This window comes from Sinocyclocheilus rhinocerous, unplaced genomic scaffold (genome assembly GCF_001515625.1).
Source record: "Sinocyclocheilus rhinocerous isolate Xijiao unplaced genomic scaffold, SAMN03320098_v1.1 scaffold419, whole genome shotgun sequence".
In the NCBI taxonomy this organism is placed as follows: Eukaryota; Metazoa; Chordata; class Actinopteri; order Cypriniformes; family Cyprinidae; genus Sinocyclocheilus; species Sinocyclocheilus rhinocerous.
The window spans coordinates 1253036-1274490 of NW_015653519.1; the positions used below are offsets into that span (position 1 = coordinate 1253036).

General features: G+C 36.6%; 2 protein-coding genes across 2 annotated transcripts in view; one reads left to right on the plus strand and one right to left on the minus strand.

Annotated features, from left to right (window-relative positions):
* Positions 1-1598: 1598 nt before the first annotated feature.
* LOC107716450 (fer3-like protein) lies at positions 1599-2219 on the plus strand. Its single transcript, XM_016522901.1, has one exon. The coding sequence runs from the start codon at positions 1599-1601 to the stop codon at positions 2217-2219; it is 621 nt and encodes a 206-aa protein (XP_016378387.1).
* A 2833-nt stretch (positions 2220-5052) lies between these two features.
* The window catches only part of waplb (WAPL cohesin release factor b), a 72023-nt gene continuing 55620 nt past the window's right edge, over positions 5053-21455 (minus strand). The window contains exons 13-20 of the mRNA XM_016522946.1: positions 20940-21016; positions 16942-17114; positions 13822-13937; positions 11170-11334; positions 10487-10688; positions 9360-9448; positions 8330-8425; positions 5053-6860 (exon numbers count right to left, since the gene is read on the minus strand). Coding sequence (XP_016378432.1) covers positions 6795-6860; positions 8330-8425; positions 9360-9448; positions 10487-10688; positions 11170-11334; positions 13822-13937; positions 16942-17114; positions 20940-21016 — 984 coding nt within the window. The 3' untranslated portion in view covers positions 5053-6794. The remainder of the gene's footprint in view (positions 6861-8329; positions 8426-9359; positions 9449-10486; positions 10689-11169; positions 11335-13821; positions 13938-16941; positions 17115-20939; positions 21017-21455) is intronic.

Genomic DNA, 21455 nt, shown 5'->3' on the forward strand with positions numbered 1-21455 from the left:
GGGGGGGGGGGTTTGGGTTCTGTGCTGGCGGTGTGTGTTCTGTGCGTAATTGGATTAGACTGAGTGCTGCGGATGTCGCCTGTCAATTAGACCTTTATGAACTGCACTTTATTGCCTGAGAATATTTCATGTACAATGAACAGATTATATGAACAGACTGAGTAAAAGGCTTTAAATGAAACCGCTTTCGCACATGCATTATTGCAAAAGTCATTATAAACAATAACCAAATTTATTTATTGGAAACTAGCTAAAGTAATGAGTAATACAATTAAACAATTTATTTGTTTGGAGCTGATTGTTAATATATGTTGTTAGTATCATTACTCTTGTAATTTTAGTTGTGTATAAAATTCTTGAATGTTATGGAATAACATACCAAATATTACAAGTGGGGAAAAAAAAGTTCACTTTTCAGATTACAATACCATATATTTTATGTATTATCCTTCTGGTGCTGTTTTTACATTTTGGTTATTTAGAATTTTTTTTTTTTTTTACTTCATCGGAATGGTATGAAACTTGGTAAACGTTTTGGCACTTGCTACGTGAATACAAGACAAAAAAAAAAAAGAAAAGAAAAAAAAGCTCAAAGGCATCAATTAAGCATTTTAATCCAAATCTTATGAATATATATATATATACAGTGGGTACGGAAAGTATTCAGACCCCCTTAAATTTTTCACTAAAATTTAAAAATTTTATTTTTGTGCTTTTTTTGTAATAAACTAATAAAATAATCTGCCAAATGCCTTTTTTATAAAGAGACTAAACTTAAGTTTGTGCTAAAATTTATTGAACTAAATATATAAAATATAGTACACTAATTTCATTAAAAAAATAAATAAAAATCGCCACACAAGCAGCAACAGAGGGTTAATAATTTACTTAATTTGCTAAAGCCATCTATCCATCCATATAGAGAGATTTGTTATACTTCCTATAGCTTTTAAGCAGTGGCAGAAAGGCAGCATTATATATTCCAATATATAATATTTTAATATATATATATATATACTGATATTATTACCACTTCGGACACACTTGAATTTGTTTCTCGTGATCTTAAAAAAAACTTCTAAACGTAAAAGCTTTAGTTTTTACAATTACGTTAACAATAAATTTAGAAATTCTCTGTAAATTCTCAAACTTTTTAATTTAAACTTTAATATAAAAACAATTATTATTATTTTTAATGGATGAACTCGACTGAACAGTGAAAGAAGCAGCCAACAAGTGTCATTTGTGTCACTTCATAGCTTTGAAGGCTGTACTACTACTCTGAAAAGTATGAATAAAATGAGGTGTCTAACAAATATTTGTTTATTGATATGCGTAATTGTGGCAGAAAGACAGCAGTAATCTATGTTTACCTCCGAGTGTCAGGAGGCCCGTCAGTGATCACTCACACGCATCTAATCCACTTTTGATGAACTGGGTTAATAGACTCCCTGTGGTCATTATCAAAGAGACTCATTTCTATTCATTTCTCAGCGCACACGACCCTCACATACCCGCCCCTCATTATGTGTGGCCTCTCCTCAATAAATACAGCTCTTCTGTTCTCTGGAGGGACAGTTCATCCTCAAGCGTTCAGCATGCCCCGTCCAGACGGCTCTTACGCACAGTTCATCTGGAGAGAGGCAGACAGAGCCCGCTCGGACCCGTGTCCCGGAGCCACAGTGGGCTGGAGGGAGGAGAGGGTGCAGGGGAGGGCGAGCTGTGAACCGTGCGCTCTGGTCCAGCTCCGGCTGTCCGGACTCGCATATCCTGACAAAGACCAGAGCGCCATCGCCCGAGCCCGGAGACGCCGCAGACTGGCCGCCAACGCCCGCGAGAGGAGGAGGATGCTGGGCTTGAACGTGGCCTTCGACCGCCTGAGGAGCGTCATTCCTAATGTGGAGAGCGACAGGAAGCTGTCCAAGTCTGAGACGCTTCAGATGGCACAGATCTACATCAGCACTCTGAGCGAGCTGCTGGAGGAAAGAGACCGCGACCCGGAATTCAGTTACCCGATGTTAGCGACGGGCGTGCAGGATCAGGTCATCGTGAAGGGTTCAATGCCAACCGAAGAGACCAAACCGGAGCAGAAAAACATTGCAACCTGTAGGATAAGATCATATGCTGGGAATTTAGTGCATCCCACTTGTTGTGACCCCAAAACACCTGAACTCTTAGTGGACTCTCACTATATGGAGAGGAGCAATGGAGCAAAATGACACTGATATTGCATTCTCAGCCTTTGTATTCAACTTTTTTTTTTTTTTTATTATAAAAATTTCTGAATTAATGTTTGGACATTTTGTAGTGAAATATAAAATATTCTGGAATTAATCATATATTTTGCTTTTTTTATGCTATACAAATAAATATTTTCAGAGGAAAAATCTTGTCTTTTTCTCTTGAGTTCACAATCAACTTTATTTTGATAGTCCACTTTAGACATTCTACTAACTCTAAGTAACTTTTTTTAGTTTTTAGTAGCAACCAGTGTTGGGGAAAGTTACTTTTAAAAGTAATGCATTACAATATTGCATTACTCCCTAAAAAAGTAACTAATTACGTTACTTAGTTACTTTTTATGCAAAGTAATACTTTACGTTACATTTGAGCTACTTATCTTAAATCTGCTTGTTTTTAATATAAAAAAGTTCTTCTTTTACAAATGTAAAAGCCCTTTCACACCAAAAGTGGAATGAAGTAAATGTAAATTCATATCTGTACAGTAGTGTGCAGCTCAAACAAAGAAGAATATGACATAGGTGAAGAACGTTAACACTATTCAGCAAAAAAAAACAACAACAACAAATGTGTCATTTTTGCTTAGTATGGTTGAATTGGATCATCAAAGGTCAGTAGCAAGACACTGGTTAATAAAATGGGATTAAACACATAAATGATATTTGTCTTATTTAACATTTAATTATTGCAGGTTTGTATAATATTCTGAGTTTGCATTTGACTGTTTTTATTCATTTTGAGGAACACTGAATCTGTTTATGTACAGCCTCATTTTGCTTTTTTTATGCTATACAAATAAATATTTTCAGAGGAAAAATCTTGTCTTTTTCTCTTGAGTTCACAATCAACTTTATTTTGATAGTCCACTTTAGACATTCTACTAACTCTAAGTAACTTTTTTTAGTTTTTAGTAGCAACCAGTGTTGGGGAAAGTTACTTTTAAAAGTAATGCATTACAATATTGCATTACTCCCTAAAAAAGTAACTAATTACGTTACTTAGTTACTTTTTATGCAAAGTAATACTTTACGTTACATTTGAGCTACTTATCTTAAATCTGCTTGTTTTTAATATAAAAAAGTTCTTCTTTTACAAATGTAAAAGCCCTTTCACACCAAAAGTGGAATGAAGTAAATGTAAATTCATATCTGTACAGTAGTGTGCAGCTCAAACAAAGAAGAATATGACATAGGTGAAGAACGTTAACACTATTCAGCAAAAAAAAACAACAACAACAAATGTGTCATTTTTGCTTAGTATGGTTGAATTGGATCATCAAAGGTCAGTAGCAAGACACTGGTTAATAAAATGGGATTAAACACATAAATGATATTTGTCTTATTTAACATTTAATTATTGCAGGTTTGTATAATATTCTGAGTTTGCATTTGACTGTTTTTATTCATTTTGAGGAACACCGAATCAGGGCACACAACGCCTCTGCACTTACTCCCGATTAGGGATGTAACGGTTCACTCAACTCACGATTCAATTCATGATTTTGATTTCACGATTCGATTTTCTCACTATTTTTAACAAAATGAGATTTAAGAAATTATACAGTAAATGAAAAGGTGTCCTTTTATTAGGATATTGCTGCATGTTTCTTTGTGAAATTGAAATATAACAAAACTAAATTGAAACTTTAAAACAAACCCCAAATCAAATAAGTTACACAAATAAAAGAAATCTCTTCATATAAACAAATGTTGTCTGTGCTCTTTCCATTTAAAATTAGAGGCAACCACTGCATTTTAATCCTGATCCAAACAAAGATGCAGCATACATGCAGCATGAGCAGTTTTTAATCTAAATTAGACTGAATAATTTCGAAATTTGAAGCGAAAACAGAATGGTCTGACTTTAGTTTTGTGAAATTATACTACATAAAACATATCTGAACGAAACAGCAGACGAGCTGAATGAGACGCAAGTTCACTCTCTGCCAGCAGGTGGCGCTTTATGAACAGCAATGATATAGTGTTTCCTGGGTTACCGCTGTAAACAAAGCAGAGCTGCGCTTATGAACACTACTTTAATATGCATCGTTCAGAGGCAAGATGACAAAATACTATAGAACCCATTATAATCAGCGATGCGGTCTACACTGGATGTGGTCGCTTTGTCGCTTCCAGTGTAGACAGATTTTTGCTGTTGCGGCGTGGCGCGACAACTGTAGCGTCCGGTGTACACACGGTGTTAGAAAATCTGGAATCTGAGGGTGCAAAAAAAATATATTGAGAAATATTGAGAAAATCGCCTTTAAAGTTGTCCAAATGAAGTTCTTAGCAATGCATATTACTAATCAAAAGTTACGTTTTGATATATTTACGGTAGGAAACTTACAAAATATCTTCAGGGAACATGATCTTTACTTAATATCCTAATGATTTTTGGCATAAAAGAAAAATCTATAATTTTGACTCGTACAATGTATTGTTGGCTATTGCTACAAATATACCCGTGCTACTCATGACTGGTTTTGTGCTCCAGGGCCACATATTTGAATCGATTTTCAACCGGCTCGCGGTTCATCGTTAACGTCACATCCCTACTCCCGATTTCTCTCAACATGGCAACACAAGAGCTGTCAGTCAATACATGGGAAACAAAGTAACTGGCATTACTTATTTGAAAAAGTAACTCCGATATTTCCTTTTAAATTAAAAATGAATGCCTTACTTTACTAGTTACTTTAAAAAGTAATCTGATTATGTAAATCACGTTACTTGTAATGCATTACCCCCAACACTTGTAGCAACAGTAATAGCCTTGTAATATGCCAATCAGGCACCAAAAATGACAAGTAAAAAGTACTGAAAGTAGCAATTTTATTTGCGTTAAAATTATGTACAAGTAACCAAAGACATTATTTTGAAATTGGTACAAATTTCATGTTCCTGCAGTTGGCTTTTCGATAACTCTTACCTCAAAAAAACACAACTGAGAAAAATGCGGTATAAAATAAAACGATTGGATTCAGAAAAGTAGTCTTATCTAGTTCTCCAACAGCCAATATTTACGAGTATTTACAGTTCGTGTTGCTTCATTCAGTTCCCCGCTGTGAATTCAATCCCGTTGTGATGTTTGGAGCTCAGATACAGACTGCAGCACTGTGCCCAGAACAGCCCAGAAAATACTCACAACTCATAGTGTTCCGTGTAACAGAGTGAACCAAAACAGTTAAGCGGTGAGGGGGAAAATGATCCCTAGCTTTGCTTTCGTTAAGCTGTGTGCATTGAAGTTATTTCAGTCTATTTCAGTCATGAACAGCAGCGAAACGCCTGAAGGCGATCGCTTTAGAAGGCAAACAAACAATAGAGCGCTTCTGAAAACAACCTTGAGAAGATCAGAACAAGTTTGGGTCAAAATTGGAATCTCAAGATGTCAAGTGCTAAATTCAATCTTGTATAAAAAACACCAACCAAAAACAAAACGGGACTTATTCAGTGTGTAGTTTATGACACAAACTCTTGAAATGTAGATCCATGTTGACATGGATGTTGGCATCCAAAACCCAAGGTCACGGCTAGACAGAAACCAGCGTTCATCGAAACGGTTATTGCACTTATCTTTAATTATCACAGCAACTTCAGCTCTGACCAAACCTCAGTAGCAGCGCATGCAGAAGAATTTTCGCTGAACTCAGGGTTACCATGTAGCCACGACCCAAACCCATGGATGACATTTCCTGGCTTCAAAAACGCATTTAAATTCATTCAAATTCCTAATCATTTCTCTCTTGCACAACACAGTACTGCAGCCAAGCATAATTCAGCATATTGCACGATTTAATAAGTCTGACTGTCGATTTTGAACCACATAAGGTTTGGACATCAAGGTTGTTAACATTAAAGTTAACGTTCTGGCATTTGGAATATACGGTTAAAAATTACGACTACTACAACATTCTAAAAACGCTTTGTTCCTTTCCTGCCCTAGTGAAATGGGAAGTGATGTAATTTATTCCTTCGCAGACCTTTGACATAGCGATATCGATTAAAAACGAATTTGTGCAACACAAAGGGAGCACATCCTGAAGCGAAGAGAATGGATTTGAACCAGGAGGGCATGTCTTTGCGGCATTTCAAAGAGGACCAGAATTTCGAATGCGGTTTTGGATTCGCCCTCCAATCGTTCAGGTCAGTGTTGAGTGCTTTTAAATTCACAGACTTGAGAGTGGAATAAAACAAACAGAGGGGGAGACATCCTTTAACAAGTTTTATCAAAGCCACTCTCTCCATTTCTGCCAATGAAAACCAGCTTCCAAGGCGACTGATCAATAGACGCCAGATTAGGGAGGATTGTGATGCGAGGAACACAATTATTTTGTGACAAAAACATTTTAAGACGAAATGGGTGAAGAGCTTGTGACAAACTCAATCAAAACAGCTCCTTTTAATAGAGTTCTGGGAGTATGATGTGCTTTAGATTTAATTCTTTACAGTCTGAATGATGAAGGTACTGGTTGATGATGATGGTGGGTTGTTTTCCAGGTGTGTTGGGTTGGGCAGCAGTGATCTGAGGTCTGTGTGTGGAGCTCTGCAAACACACTAGCAGTGTTCCAGATAATCAATGACCCTGGAGATAGACTTCTGTCCCGTGGTGCCCACATCACACTGTAAGGGACAAAAAGACACAACTGTTCAGTCAATAAGCATAACTTTATTGGTTTTCCTTACAAAATGAGGTAGAACATTAGTATTGACATTACAGCAGGATCACGCATATGCTTGCCTACTTGTTATATTCATGTCGCTTAATTTCTAGTGACAGGCCGTTTTATCAGTCGATATTTGGTCATTTTTCAGATTATAGTGGTTCAATTTAGCCACTCAGCCAATTAACAGAAGTGGTATTTCTCTCATGGGTCACATTTTATTATAATGTGTCCTTATTACAATGTAATTACACAAATGCTAATAAGTAACAATTTCCTTCTACAGGTTTAAGGTTTGGTTTGTAATTACGCATACTAAGAGCACATAAAACATATTACCCTCTTATGTAAAAGTTCCAAAAACAGAAAGCCTTGTAAATAGACAACAGATGCTTTCATTTTTGTAAAATAAGTGTTGATTTAATTAATCTTAAAAATAAATAAATAATGCATTTACGTGAATAGTTGCTACTGCTGTTAAACACCTGAAAAAGTCAAGCTTTTTCAAGTGTCCTTCATTTGTATCTTTATTTCTACTCTTTGTATTTTTATTTCTACTTGCTCTTCATTTCTTTTTTCTTTTACAGACTTTCATTTAATTACTGAAAAAAACGAAGGAAAATGTATTTATAATAAATTTAATTAAATATATATAAATACATTTATTTTATATATAATAAATAGCTATTACTTGTATTTATTGTAGATATTTTTTGTCATTTTAAAGAAACTGTGTGTGTGTGTGTATATTATTTTATTAAAGCATAATAGTTATGCTGCAGGAAATAACAATTTTTGAATTTACGGTTCAATCGTCCCAATGGCCTTTATTGGTCTGTTGTTAACACAACCCAATATTTTCAGGTGTTATTCTATGGACATGAAATATATCAGTAATACTCTCTTGTGGGTTTTTTTAAAGATTTTTCTTGTCTTAAAGTTGGTTGCTAACAAGTGGCTAAATGGGACTACAGAGGTCGTTAAAGACATTGCATGGTGTTTATACTCACACTCTTGCAAACTATCAGAACTCAAACTTTCCAACTTGTGATCAGAACCTTAGTGATGGTGACATGGAAGTGAAGCGACTGTGGCGCATTCTGTTTAGAGCCTAGGTTCAGCTTTTTACCTCTGCCGATTCTATTTAGCTGGGTTAATTTGCAAAGATTCTCTTAATGTGTAAGAAACAAGCTTCTGTTTGTCACAGAGCTTATTTTTTCCAATAAAAAAATAGGAAAAGTCCTATTGGCTTTGTCAATGGAACCAGGCTGATGCGAACTTCCAGGACTGCCACCATGTCATCCCTCACTCTATCATTCTATAAACGAATTGTGATATTCTGCTGCATCAATTACTGAAATTGATATTGTAGCAATCATAATACAAGCCACCCTATACTGGTCAAATCGCTAACTCTTGTGCACTTACTGTAAGGTTCATGAAATTCAAGAACTTCTTCAGCATTTCTGTCATGACTGAAAAATCCCCTTTTGGCAGGTTTTCCCTCACAGTAGTCACATTCATCTGAAAGAGAGACACAGCATTAGCAGCTCATTCCTCCCGTGAGGTTACAGTGCACTTCAGGCCTGCGCTGAAAGAGTCTGGAGATTTTTAAAGCAAGTTTCTGTTGATCAAAGCAGCAGCACTCCATTTCTGGCCATCATTTTTTTTCCGATGCGTTCTGAGTCTCCATGGTACTCAATCTTCAGAAACAGATCCAAATCAAATATTTCCCTCCTCTGATGCCCCCTAACACGAATCTAAGCTGCAAACAGGAAGATGCGCCTTCCTAAAGAAACCCTATTTTGAGTCAATATGTTTTTCCAAAGCAGAATCAAACTTGACCTTCAAAGTGTGCAAACGTGTATAAATGCCATCTCTTTTTGTGTCTGCGTCTGGGCCCCGTTTATTGCCGAGACAGATAATGGCCGTGTACGTCAGTCAAAAAGCAACAGAGTGGTATGAGAGAGAAACAGAGGAGTCCATTACAGCCGATTCTACAGCCCACCTATTAACGTCCTGAAAACAAATCCATTAATACTGCCAGACACAACACGGGCAGCTTTCTTCTGATACCTGCCCCGAAACTAGAAAACTGCAATTTAGACAAACAACACTCAAACCCTGCAAAAGCAAAAGGAATATTAACAACAAAAACTCTGTACCAGTAAACGCTGTACTCTTATTGGTCTAGCCTGGGTTTGTCCTGACCTTAAAGTGACTGTGGCCTCATTCCACTAGTGAGGGCATAAGCGGCACTTGTCCAGGACAGAAAGGGTATCTAGCCGAACAGTAGTAAGTCTTGGCAGAGCTAAACGCATACCTGACATTAATAATAAACAATACTCTTTGCACTTTATGAGGAAAAGCAGGTTCTGAGCAGACAGAGCCAGAAGACATGAATCAAAGATACAAAATGGGAAACATTGAGGTGAGGTGAAATAAGTGTGTTACTTACAGGGCTCCCCTGGCACAGACAACCCAAAAGCAGTGCAGTGTATGACGCCACAATACTATCCTCCATGTGCTTGCCAGCATGCTGAAGAGCTGGAGAGAAAAATCACATGACAGGCTACTTAAAACAGGCCTTTTTCAAAAATATCAGATTTTCTTTTTCTAATCTCATAAAAAAGGAAAATTCTATGTTTATTTAAATAAAGTTTAAATGAATGTTGTGAGTTAACTTTTTTATTCACTAAAATGTCTTCATTTCAAACAAGTTTTTAATTACATTATTGGTCACAAGTTTAGAATAATTACTTTTATTAATACTAATGATTAATATTATGATTTAAAATAAACAGTTTTTGCTGTTAAATATATTTATTTGTGGAAGCAAGTGATGCATTTAAAACCATCCAAAAGTTTAGGATAGATTGTTTAGAATGTATTTAGGATTATACAACCCTAATAAAGCAGACTGCCTCACTTATTTTACAGAATGTACATAAACACGCTGTATATAATGGCTTGTGCTTATATTGTTTCTCATGTCCTTTTTGAGAAAAACAAGAGGAAAAGAGGAAACACGCTCCGCTGGCACAGATGTTACAAGGACACACATATTTGCTAAGTTTGCTATGCCACTATGTTTGTTGAACACCAAAAGAAAACACCACACAATTAAGACTGAATACACAGGAAGATGAAGGTCTTGTACAAGCAGCTGCACTCGCTGACTGCAGATGACATAATATTTCCTTGCATTAGACTTGCTTTGTATCCTAAAGCAGAAGAAAATATCAGAAAAAAGACTTAAGTGTGCTTTGGATTCTTGACGCAGGAGCTAAATGCATCATGACTTGGACCTGAGTCTAAGTTCATGTGGTGCATTCACATATTACAAAAAATTCTATTCTCAGAAACCTCTAACATGCATGTACACATGAGTGGCCCTGAAGATCGGCCAAGTTCCTCCAATTCTAATCAAATATGCTACTTGAACAACAGTGTGTTGCTGTGTACTTTCATTGGGTCTCCAAACTGAGATTAGCTGCCCACCAAAGTGGATTGTACATTAAGCAAAATTAACTGCCGTGCCAAAAAACAATTTGCATTTGTCTAGTCCCTGGGTGTAATGTCTACCTTTGTTGAGGTCAAGTTCTTCATCCTCCTCTCCCTTCTTCTTGTCCTCTGTGCTGTTGTTTTCTGAAGCGACCCACTGGATCTCTTCATTGGTCTCCTTCCATTCTCCACTCTGGTCCAGTTGGGACTTTGGCGGATCGTTGATGAAGTCATCCGTCTCCGCCTCCGCCAACATGGCTGCATGCTCTCTCTGAAGAAAAAACTATAAAAGCAGAAACGGAGACAAAGTAATTACGAGTGTTTTGCTTGTGACCCAATCAGTGATGAAAAATAATTTTGGTGGACATACTCAGAAGATTCAAATTATTGAGAATCACTGAAATCTTTATATTGCACATGCAGACGCATTAATGATCAGCTTTAGCAAAAATGTATACAGCAATGTGTCATTTTATCTTAGTAATTACTTATGTACACCATGCATTGATGCATTATCAACTTGCACTAACAGTGATAGACATGGAATCTGAGAACTTCCTCAACAAAATCTGATAACTAGTGGTCTACAATTCAGACACATCTAACTACCAGGTGTAAACAGTGATGTGTTTTGAGTGGCCACTTGTGATCACATTACACCAAGACCTTAATAACAGGTGTAATAATACTAGGACCGGTTTTCTGTAAGTGTGAAGTGCGGCCATGCAGCAGTTGTTTTTCTGTGTGTGTGTGTGTTTGTATACCTTCACTAGAGCAGCAATGGCGCTGAGAGATCTCTCAGTCTGCAACTCATCTTTGTCAGACACACACATGGAGTCCCAGACTTCACCTCCCTCCATCTGCAGCTCAACCAGACAGTGTCTGTTCCTCGCGCTGTACTCCACCAGATTAATGAGCAAGCCCAGACCCTAAAACACACACAAATACAATGAAAAACATCTCATTTAGATCAACAGGAACCACAACACAGACAGAAAACATGGTTTCACTTTGATAGTAATGTCTCACACAACTGGTTTGCACAAACAAAAAGTAGGATTGGATAAAAAATATTTTCAACTTGTTTTTTAGATGTGTAAATGATATAAATGAAACTACTCAAAAATAATGAATATTTATAAAAACTAGTTAAACATTTCTTAAATTTAATCAAAGCATGTTTTCTGTATTTTTTCACTAAATGCACACAAGAATTAGATCTTAATTTTTTTTTTTTTCATTTTTGTGATATGTATTGGCAGTTTAACACATTAAAAATAATTAACAATTTACAGTCTCAGTTTTCTCACTTCCTGAGACAACGTCCCCCTATTTCCTACACTATTTTCCTAATTAAGGCTGTACAGTTGCTTTGACACAATCTGTATTGTTAAAAGCACTATATAAATAAAGGTGACTTGACTTGACTTCCTATGCCGTTATGCTGATGCTATTTGAGCACTGTTCGCTAATGTTATAAAGTTTTGAGGTAGCACAAGAAACAAGAAATCAGATTAAGTAATGAGACAGAAACATATGGGGTTATTTCCCATAAATGAAGGCAAAGCTAAATGAGAAATTTATTATAATGGGTTTATGGGATAATTACAGTAAGTTTATTTAGTCTACAAGGTTGATCATGTTCTACAATTGTTGTAAATTATAAAGAAAAACAGTAGTCTGATCTTTTGCAGTTGGCTTATTGTTAGCATGCTAACATTAGTCAAATGAATTGTTGAATGGTTATATTTAGACACTTTATCCTCAAAATCTGAAGAAAGAAAATGCATTTAACAGAGGTACTGGTACTGGCAATACAGCCTTGATAGTACTTTAATACTTATTTAAAATATCTTTATGTTGATTATAAACTAATTTGTGGAGGTGCAATTAATCGTAATAAACCACATAAACATGAACGATTAATTAGTTTAAAAAAAGTCATTATTCACAGCCCCTCAATAAACAGAATACATAGATCATCTCCATATATGCTGTACTAAAATTCTTTAAAAACTTGAAAAATGACAACCAAAGAATTTTTGTGAACGTTTATAATGCAAACCAATTAATCTGCCATTAGTTTGCATTCTAACAATATTCGCAAAAAAAATTTACATGTGGTGTTTTACAAATTTTTAAAGCATTTTATGGGAAATCATTACAATTTTTTAACTAATTAATTTGTCCATATGGAAGAAGTGTAATGATGCATTACAATTAGGGCTGTGCGATTAATCGAAATCGAATCGAAATCGCGATTTGAGACGTTGCGATAAAAAAAAAAAAGAACGCGGGACAGAGTCAGAGTGGGATTATGGCGTCTACTGGGTCAGATCGATAGTTAGGCAAATTAAAACTAAAGAAAACAGTATGCAACTTAAGCGTCGAAATGACAGACAACGAACAAAAAAGGTAATTTGCCAGAGCTACGTCACAGCGCATATCAAGAGCTCCCTTATCGGTTCTGTTTTCAGTACTGGAGAATAAAAGCGGCTTGACGCACACGCGCAACCTGTGTCGACTCGCGCCTGGCTCTAAACGAATGTAAATTCAGTCTAACTGCTTGCTAATTTCACTTGGATGAAATGAAACATTCAGCACATTTTCCACTTGCTCTTAAAATCCCAAATACTTAAAATGAATAAATCAATGTAATACTTTAATAATTTACTTAAGAAATACAGTTCTTTATTTATAAAAAATAAACAAATATTTTCTGTGAAATTCAGTAATTAAGTTAATTCTGTAAAAGTAGTTATACCATTATAATCTTGCCTGCTGAAGAAAAAAACAATAGAACCCCTCCCAAAACACAATAACAAATTTAATGGATTTCAGGGTTATAATGGGAATTTGTTTGGTTTTAATGTAAACTATAATGGTGTCTATTTGATGGATTCTATTGGTGGGCTGTAATCTGGCAGATGGCAACCAATAGAACAACAGTAATTCCTATTGGAATAATGCCCAAAACTAAAAGGAATTTTGTAATGGTTTAATGGAAACTATACAAATTTCTGTGATGGTTTCTATTGTTTTTTTCAGCAGGGTAATGATACCCATACTGTGCTGCACATTATTGACAATATTGAGCTGAAGCTTGACTTTGCAAATGTAAAATCGCAAATCAAATCGCAATCTCTGTCAAAAAAAATCGCAATTTGATATTTTCCCCCAAATCGCACAGCCCTAATTACAATTAACACACATTTTTTATAATCATCATCAAAAAAAACTTACAAATAAACATTGTAAATATTTGATTTATAACAGCCCTATTACAAATGCGATCACAGTATGAAATTTCAATTTGTAATGTAGTTCGAAAGCACTCAGGAACTCCTAGCGGACACTGCTGGTCCCCACTGAATGTATACCAACACTGAGTGATATCAGTAGAGCTGTGTACTCACCAGGACTCTGATATCGAACCTCCGCTCCTGCGGCAGATACTGTGGCACCCTGACCACACAGTTCAGCGCCGTGCTCATTAACTCCTCCTGCTCGCCCGTCTTTGTGCTGCCCCATTCTACAGACAAAAAGAAAATTCACTCAATGGCTGCTGCACATACGAGTTCAGCGTTAGTTAATCAGGGATTTTCTCTGACTGTTGTTCTCCAAGCTGCTCACATCTGGCTTATGACCGAGTACTCCTGCATTAAGCTGAAGGGTTTTTGGCAGCAATACTAGCGAGCAGCTAGCCAAAGCAGCACTGCTAACAGAAATCCATTTGGCACAATGAACAAAGGCCATGCAAGAGAGTCAAAAGACTCTTATTGATTTTAAGCCTTTTAAAAGCAGAATAACAAACGTTCTATAAGGTATAATGTAATGAGATAGCCGCTGCGGCCCAGTCGTCTGATTGTTCAGCTGAACAGCTTCCAGCGCATAGTACATTTCAGTGTTGGGAAGTAACTACTGAAAAGCAACAAAGTTATTAGTTCGGTAACGACCAATCAATAACAACTAATAATGAATTTCATTACTGATTAGTAGGGTCTTTGTGCTGAAAATGGAGAACCTTTGTCTTTGAAAACACTTTACAGTAGTGAAAAAGGTGGTTAAAAAGCAAGCAAATTGTAGTATCAAATCGTCTAAAGCTCAAAGTTCACTTCAGCTTTGACGCAAACACTTGCAATATGCGTACAGTCAAGTGCATAGCATTTCGAAGTATACTCTAATGGCGTGCATGAACACATGCCCGTCAAAGATTCATCCTTGTCCAGTATCTGTGCACTATTTCTCTCCAGATGTTATGGGCAATAGAAAAAAAAAAAATCAACTGTACTCATTTAAACTGGAGTTGTGGGCATCTTTTAACCCCTTCACACAGGCGCTCATCAACATGTGTCAATTGTTGTTGCTCCTCGAATGTGTGTTTTTTTTTTTTTTTGGACTGGGAAACAATGGCATGGTCAGTAACACTTTTATTTTAAGGTGTCCTTGTTACACATGTTACATGTACTTACTATTATAATAACAATAAAATATGCATAATTACATGCAAGTAACCCTAAGCCAAACCCTAATCCTAACCCTAACCATATAGTAAGTACATGTTGTTGATTAATATTACTCAGTACTTAAATGTATAATTACACTGTAAGAAGGACACCTTAAAATAAAGTGTAACCGCTTGGTCCAGTGTTGCCACCTTGTGGACCAATAATTAGTGCAAAGAAATCAAGGCACAAGAGTAATCTGAGTGGTACAGAGTTGACAAGGTTAGAAAAATAAAGCTGCATACATTCAATATATGTATACTAGTCTGATATATGTATACTAGTCCACGCTTTGAGGGGGGGCCCGCGGCGAACGGACCGAGGGGGAGATAAACGCGATCACGAACGGACCGAAGGGGACCCCCCCCGGAATGCAATCGCGAACGGACCGAGGGGGCTCCGCTCCCCACCTTGCACCGGGCCCCGCCTCAGCTAAGGATGGCCCTGGCGTAAGTATATTTTGGTATTTAAAGTTCAGTGCTGGGGAGTAACAAACTAAAAGCAGTAATGTTACTAAGTCTGTAACAACTATTTGATATTAATAACCAATTAAGAATTACATTACTGATTAATTAGTTTGTGTGGAGAATCTGTGACATGACTTTACAATGGAGCAAAGCACATTTCCATGTCTTATGCATAAAAACACATTATTAAACACTGTCATGAAAACATAGTTTCACTGGTGCTGCCTTGTCAGGTGTGTGTGGTTTCATGTTCTTAAGGTGTTTTCACCCGGCGCATAACCAGCAATTTACATTCTTATATATATATATATATATATATATATATATATATATATATGTTAGAAATTCATGCAAGCATTTTCATATTTGAAGAAAAAAAAATCACCATTAACCTTTTAAAGACTTCACTGAGCGAGAACATTGATCAACACATGGTAAACAGAAGTTCAGTCATACTTATGCTTCTTACGCTTCAAACAACCATGGTTGAGCTTCTATTGACCATATTTGATGTGCTCTATTTATGTGTGTTGATGAATGTTTATATGTGGATAAAAGCCTAAATTAAATGTTTACCATTTAAAGCAATGATGTCTCTTCCGATAACTTTGATTAAACTGCTCATATTACATGGGTTACATTTATGATGTCTTTATGGATTAATGCGTTTATGACGGACTTTTCAGATATCTGTCAGGATTCATTAATAATACCTTCAATTTGTGTTCAGAAGATGACAAGTCTTACACCGTGTCCTAACTACACGCGACGCGCCACGACATGACGCTGCGACATGCGATAAAAGGTATATTTTCCATGTTAATCAGAGTTTTGTCCAAACTAGCCGTGACGGCGTCATGCGACATTTTCGTTTTCTACTTCTGCGACATCGCAGCTGGAACAACAACATACAAACTATATGGCAGTGATAATCTCAGGTACTGATTATGTGCTTTATTCAAAGTTAAACGTGTCTAATGTGAGTTTGAATATCATTTTGCATGACCTTATAACTATACTGAAAGCAACAACAGATAGTTTACCTTAGATCTCAAAAATAAATTAAAGTGTATAAATTAACGTACCTTAAAACTGCGAACACAATACGAACCAACAAGCGTTTTTCATGACAAAGATGGTCTCAGTCACTCAGTATGTCCATTTAATGATGTAAAAAAATGATATTTATGAGTTCGATTATAAACTTATCCATTTCGTTGCGAGTGCAGTGCGCTTCCAGAGAGAGAGAGATCACCCACACACTCTTCTGATTGGCTGTGATATTTGATTGATTCTGTCACGTTGCGTTTGGTGTGGACAGCCAAATTGCTTGTCGCTGGAATCTTGTCGCATCGCATGTAGTTAGGAGAGGGTGTTATGGGTTTGGAATGAGGCTAAGTAATTGATGACAATTTTCATTACTGGGTGAACTATTCCTTTAAGAGTAGCTTTGTAAGTTATAGTTTCAAAGTAGCTTTTTTTAACACTGTTACTTTTACAGTGCATTCCTTCACAGTCCAAGTGGAAGGTTTGTTTTGTTAAACGTCCTCGTCTTTGTACTGACCGTTGTCATGTGTGAGATTTAGCAGGACCCCGATGATAGCTCGCATACAGTCTTCTACAGCTTTGCCCACGTTGCTGTTGCTGCAGTAGGGCAGCGGTGTGCCCGACGAGCACAGGCCTCTGTTCACCTCTCGACTGTACCTCTGGATCATCTCCTCACAGTGCCATAACGCTCTAAAACAAACAGACAAAACTAAAATGTTATGTCCTTTCGAAGAATTAGTGCAAATTATTGTTTTAGTATCCAAAAACATCTTGAAGGGACAGATCACTGAAAAAATTTAAAATTCTTTCATTTAGTACTCACATCCTATCTATTTTCGATAACACTTTACTTGAAGGGGTGTGCATAAGACTGACATGACACCTTCATAATCATGACATGACACATGTCATGAATATGAAGGAGGTTTTATGCATGTTTATGACAACTGTCATTAAGTGTCATTCGCTCAGTTATGTCATTTTTAATGCAAATATGACATTATTTGACCTAACCCTAACCTAACCCTACCTCTACCTTACCCCCAACCATAGCCCATAACAAAGACATCTCAAACAATGTCATCTTTGCATTAAAAATTACATAACTGAGCGAATGACACTTAATGACAGTTGTCATAAACATGCATACAAAACCTTCATATTCATGGCATGTGTCATGTCATGATTATGTAGGTGTCATGTCAGTCTTATGCACACCCCTTCAAGTAAAGTGTAACCCTATTTTCTTACACAAAAGTTATTATATTGTTTTAGATATCTTGTGTAGTGCACAAATCAAACAGCCTTCATGGTGTTGTTTCCCCCTTTTCATTCACATTCATTACATGGAAAAGAGCAGCGTGAACTAGGGCTGGGCGATAAACGGTATATTGAGAATGCAATAAAATATGCCAATCAGTGCATGCCTCTAATAAGTCAGCATGTTCTGTGTGTGTTTGCGGGTGTAGTTTCATCTTATACACAAACACACGTGATGCTCACGGTGTTTTAAGCATTTGCCATCTCAACATATGAGGACTTCATCTCCAGAGTTGTTCTGAGAGTCACTTCACAAGCTTTTCACCATTTCATTTGAGAAAAACTACCATCAAATAAACACAAACAAAATACTAAAATATACTTCTCAATGTAATAATATTATTTTAAAGGAAATAAATACAACCATGTTATATATTTTGTTGTACATTCATATTTTCAATTAATAATTTTTAATATGTACATTTTATATTTTCATTCAATGCCATTTTCATTTGTTTGACACATAAATGTTTATATTGTTTTAGTTTTAATTATTTTCATTGCGCACCATTTTTCATGATAAATTTGTATTAAAATCATAAAAGAATTTAGAGGAAAATAAAACGGACCGGGGTCCTAAATTAAAAAGCAGCTTACTCTGTGGTTATGTTTGTTCAATGAGGAAAGCATTTCCTTCCCCATTAATGGTAAACAAATATAGTGATACATATTGAATACGGAAAAACATTGTGATAACATTTTTGGCCATACTGCCCTGCCCATGAGTGAAGATTACTCAAAAAATATCAACTGGTGGGTCACAGTCCTGTTCTAAAACAATGATAAATGCAAAAAATAAAATGCAGCCACACAAACCAAGCGTATATAGTTAGGATAGTAAAATACAGGGCTCTTAATTTCAAAGTAAGGAGAAACTAAAAGGTTTTGCTGTGATCTAGAAAAAGTCAGTTAAATTAGATAGATGCCAACATGGATAGGTTGCATAAGATGCCCTCACCCTCAAACAAAAACAACAAAAAAACATGCAATGTAAAAGAAAATACGACTATAACTACATTCAATGCACTTAGAACTTGGACAAGATCTGTGTCCTGCAGCAAAACCAGCTGAGAAACACTACTTTAAGGACTTTTGCAAACTCCATATATTACTGAAAGCACAAAAATAACAGCCCTTGATAAATCAAATCATAATTTAATGTCTACCACAGGGCATCAAAGCCTCTTGACAGATACTTCAGTTGAATATAAGGTGTATCTTGAAACAGTGATGTCACATTTGAACACCAAATCTGGTACTATAAGTGCTCTATCAGCATCTTAATAATGGCTGTTCAGAGTAACACTCAAGATGGAAAAACAGCCCGCAGATAACAGATGCAGCGGGAAGTGCGCACATCCTAATGGATTGCATTTACGCCACAGCCAGGGTCAGCAGACACAAACAAACTGCATTAGCTTTCTCTAGAGGGGGAAAACTTAGCTCTTCCTCTCTATTAGTCCCCAAGACGTGTGTGTGAGTGAGACAGCAATAGAGAGTGAGGGAGTCTGCATCCACAGCACATGCACTACAATACGACCAGCTTCATGCAAAATGCCACTAATGCGCTTAGCATAATGAGAGGTCATTAGCGAGCGAGATGGGAAATGGAGGTAGAGGTTTGTGTATTCATATATTAGTAGGGTCATCATTAATATACAAGCCTGCCGTACTCTCTAACTGAATTAGAGCCAGCTGAACGAGCTCTTCCAGCAGTGTGTGAGCCGACTTTGTTGACTCATCTAGATCCTCTTCACAGTCCTGAGCACCCGTGTTTGGTTCGCTGTGCACTCTGAAGGGTCTGACCCCGTCTAGAGAGCTGGGCCATCAGCTCGTAATTACATTAGCAGCGGAAGAGAGGCCAGACTGCCTCAAGCGGACAAGTATAAGCTAGATTTACCATAACACATGGAAAGTCGATTTTTGCATTTTCTGAAAATGTGAGTGGTACTTGCCCACGTAAGTCACTGCTGAGCTCTAGATATGGCTTTGCTTTCTCCTTCAATGTAAGTCTTTAATGCAACTTTTTCTCCTGTTTTATCATCTGCCATGAAAGAGTTCGGATTGCTTCGAAAATAATATAAGATATCATTCATGTATGTAGTACAAAAGGTGTGGGGGAGTTGCATTACAAAGTCAACAAATATAAAAATATCTAAGTCACAATAGTGATTTCTGAAACCAAGGACAGACAAAAAAACACCTTTCATAACACATATGATGAATGGTACAACTTTAAAATCAGTCAATATGACTCATGCGCTGTATGCATCCTTTTCACAGAAAGAGATAAAGCATTTCCGCGATAATTATCATTGCATATACACTACACTCTACTGTGATATTGGGTTCTGCAAGTGGGTTTCTTTCTAACTTGATGTACGTTTGACTTCTTTCTCCCATCAGACTGCCATAATCCATGCTTTTTAGAAAGCTGAGGAAAAAGCAATAATGGATTTTTGTTTTGTTTTTTGCTGTTGGAACAAATTTGCTCCCATGTAGCTCTATAGAGGTTTACCCTGTAAAATAAATAAATGTGCAAATAAACTCCTAAGCCATCTGAAGCAATAGCTTTGTGAGAACAGATTAAATGCAAGTATTCAATGTTCATCTCTGATAACTCCTACAAGTGTGTGATTATAATTAACAAATATGAAGCATGAAGTTGTGTGATATCAGATTCAGATGGACAAGCTTTATTGTACCGGACAGCTCCTGATTACTGCATGCTTTCATTGTATGCAGAGTGAACATTCTGATGTAAGAAAGTAAATCAGGGGAGTTACGAATGACAAGAGGGACTAAATGACTATGGTTAACTATACTTTTAAGTGGTCTGAAGTTGGACACTTAAGACAGTATGCAAGTCTCATTAAGGTTTGGAATGATTGGCCTCTTTAGGAAATGTCAGCATGGCTTGAGCCGTATCAGAGGGTGTTCTCTGGCACAGCAGCTCTGCGCTTATGGTCTTGGCAGCTGGTGTTGTTGATAAAGTGTTCCTGTTGCTGTTGGGGTTGTTAATGAGTCTGGAGGCTGTCTGCTGTAATGAGGAAAGCTAGCGGTGAACCTGCACCCTGTCTGACCACACACTACCAGGGGCTTCCTGCCAAAACAATCAGGAAAACATGACAAGTGTACTGCTACATTACTGTAAAACTACAGCTAGACAACTGCTTTTCTTTTGGAGGCACTTACTTCGCTGAAGACACGATGAGCTGAGAGTCCTTGTACGCGATCAGGTAGGCCTGGTTTTCTGGATTGTGAACGGTTACCTGTATCGATAAATATCAAATTAAAAATAAGTTTAAAAAGAGCCACAATGCAAAAAATAATCCTCTTCTAAATTGGCCCAGCAGAGATAGACTCTGTTGTTCAATCTACAGTAGGTTAATATATCAAGGTTAATGCACTCTGTTTATCCCTTAACGAAATCTACTGAGGTTTACAGCTGACTCCCTCTACCAAGTACAATAATCAGCATTCCCTCATTAAAAAAAAAAAAAGGTCTAAAAGAATAAGGTCTAAAGTTATAAAGCTATAGTAAAGGATTTAATTGTCACACATGACCAGAATCTTACTAAGACTTAATAACTACACAACCATTCAAAAGTTTGGGGTCGGTAAGATTTTTAAAAAAAAGTGTTTTTGAAAGAAGCCTCTTATGCTCACCAAGCCTGCATTTATTTAATAAAACAGTAAATGTATTTAATT

Excerpts from the sequence above, each read along its gene's own strand:
- LOC107716450 (XM_016522901.1), top strand. The coding sequence starts at position 1,599 with ATGCCCCGTCCAGACGGCTCTTACGCACAGTTCATCTGGAGAGAGGCA.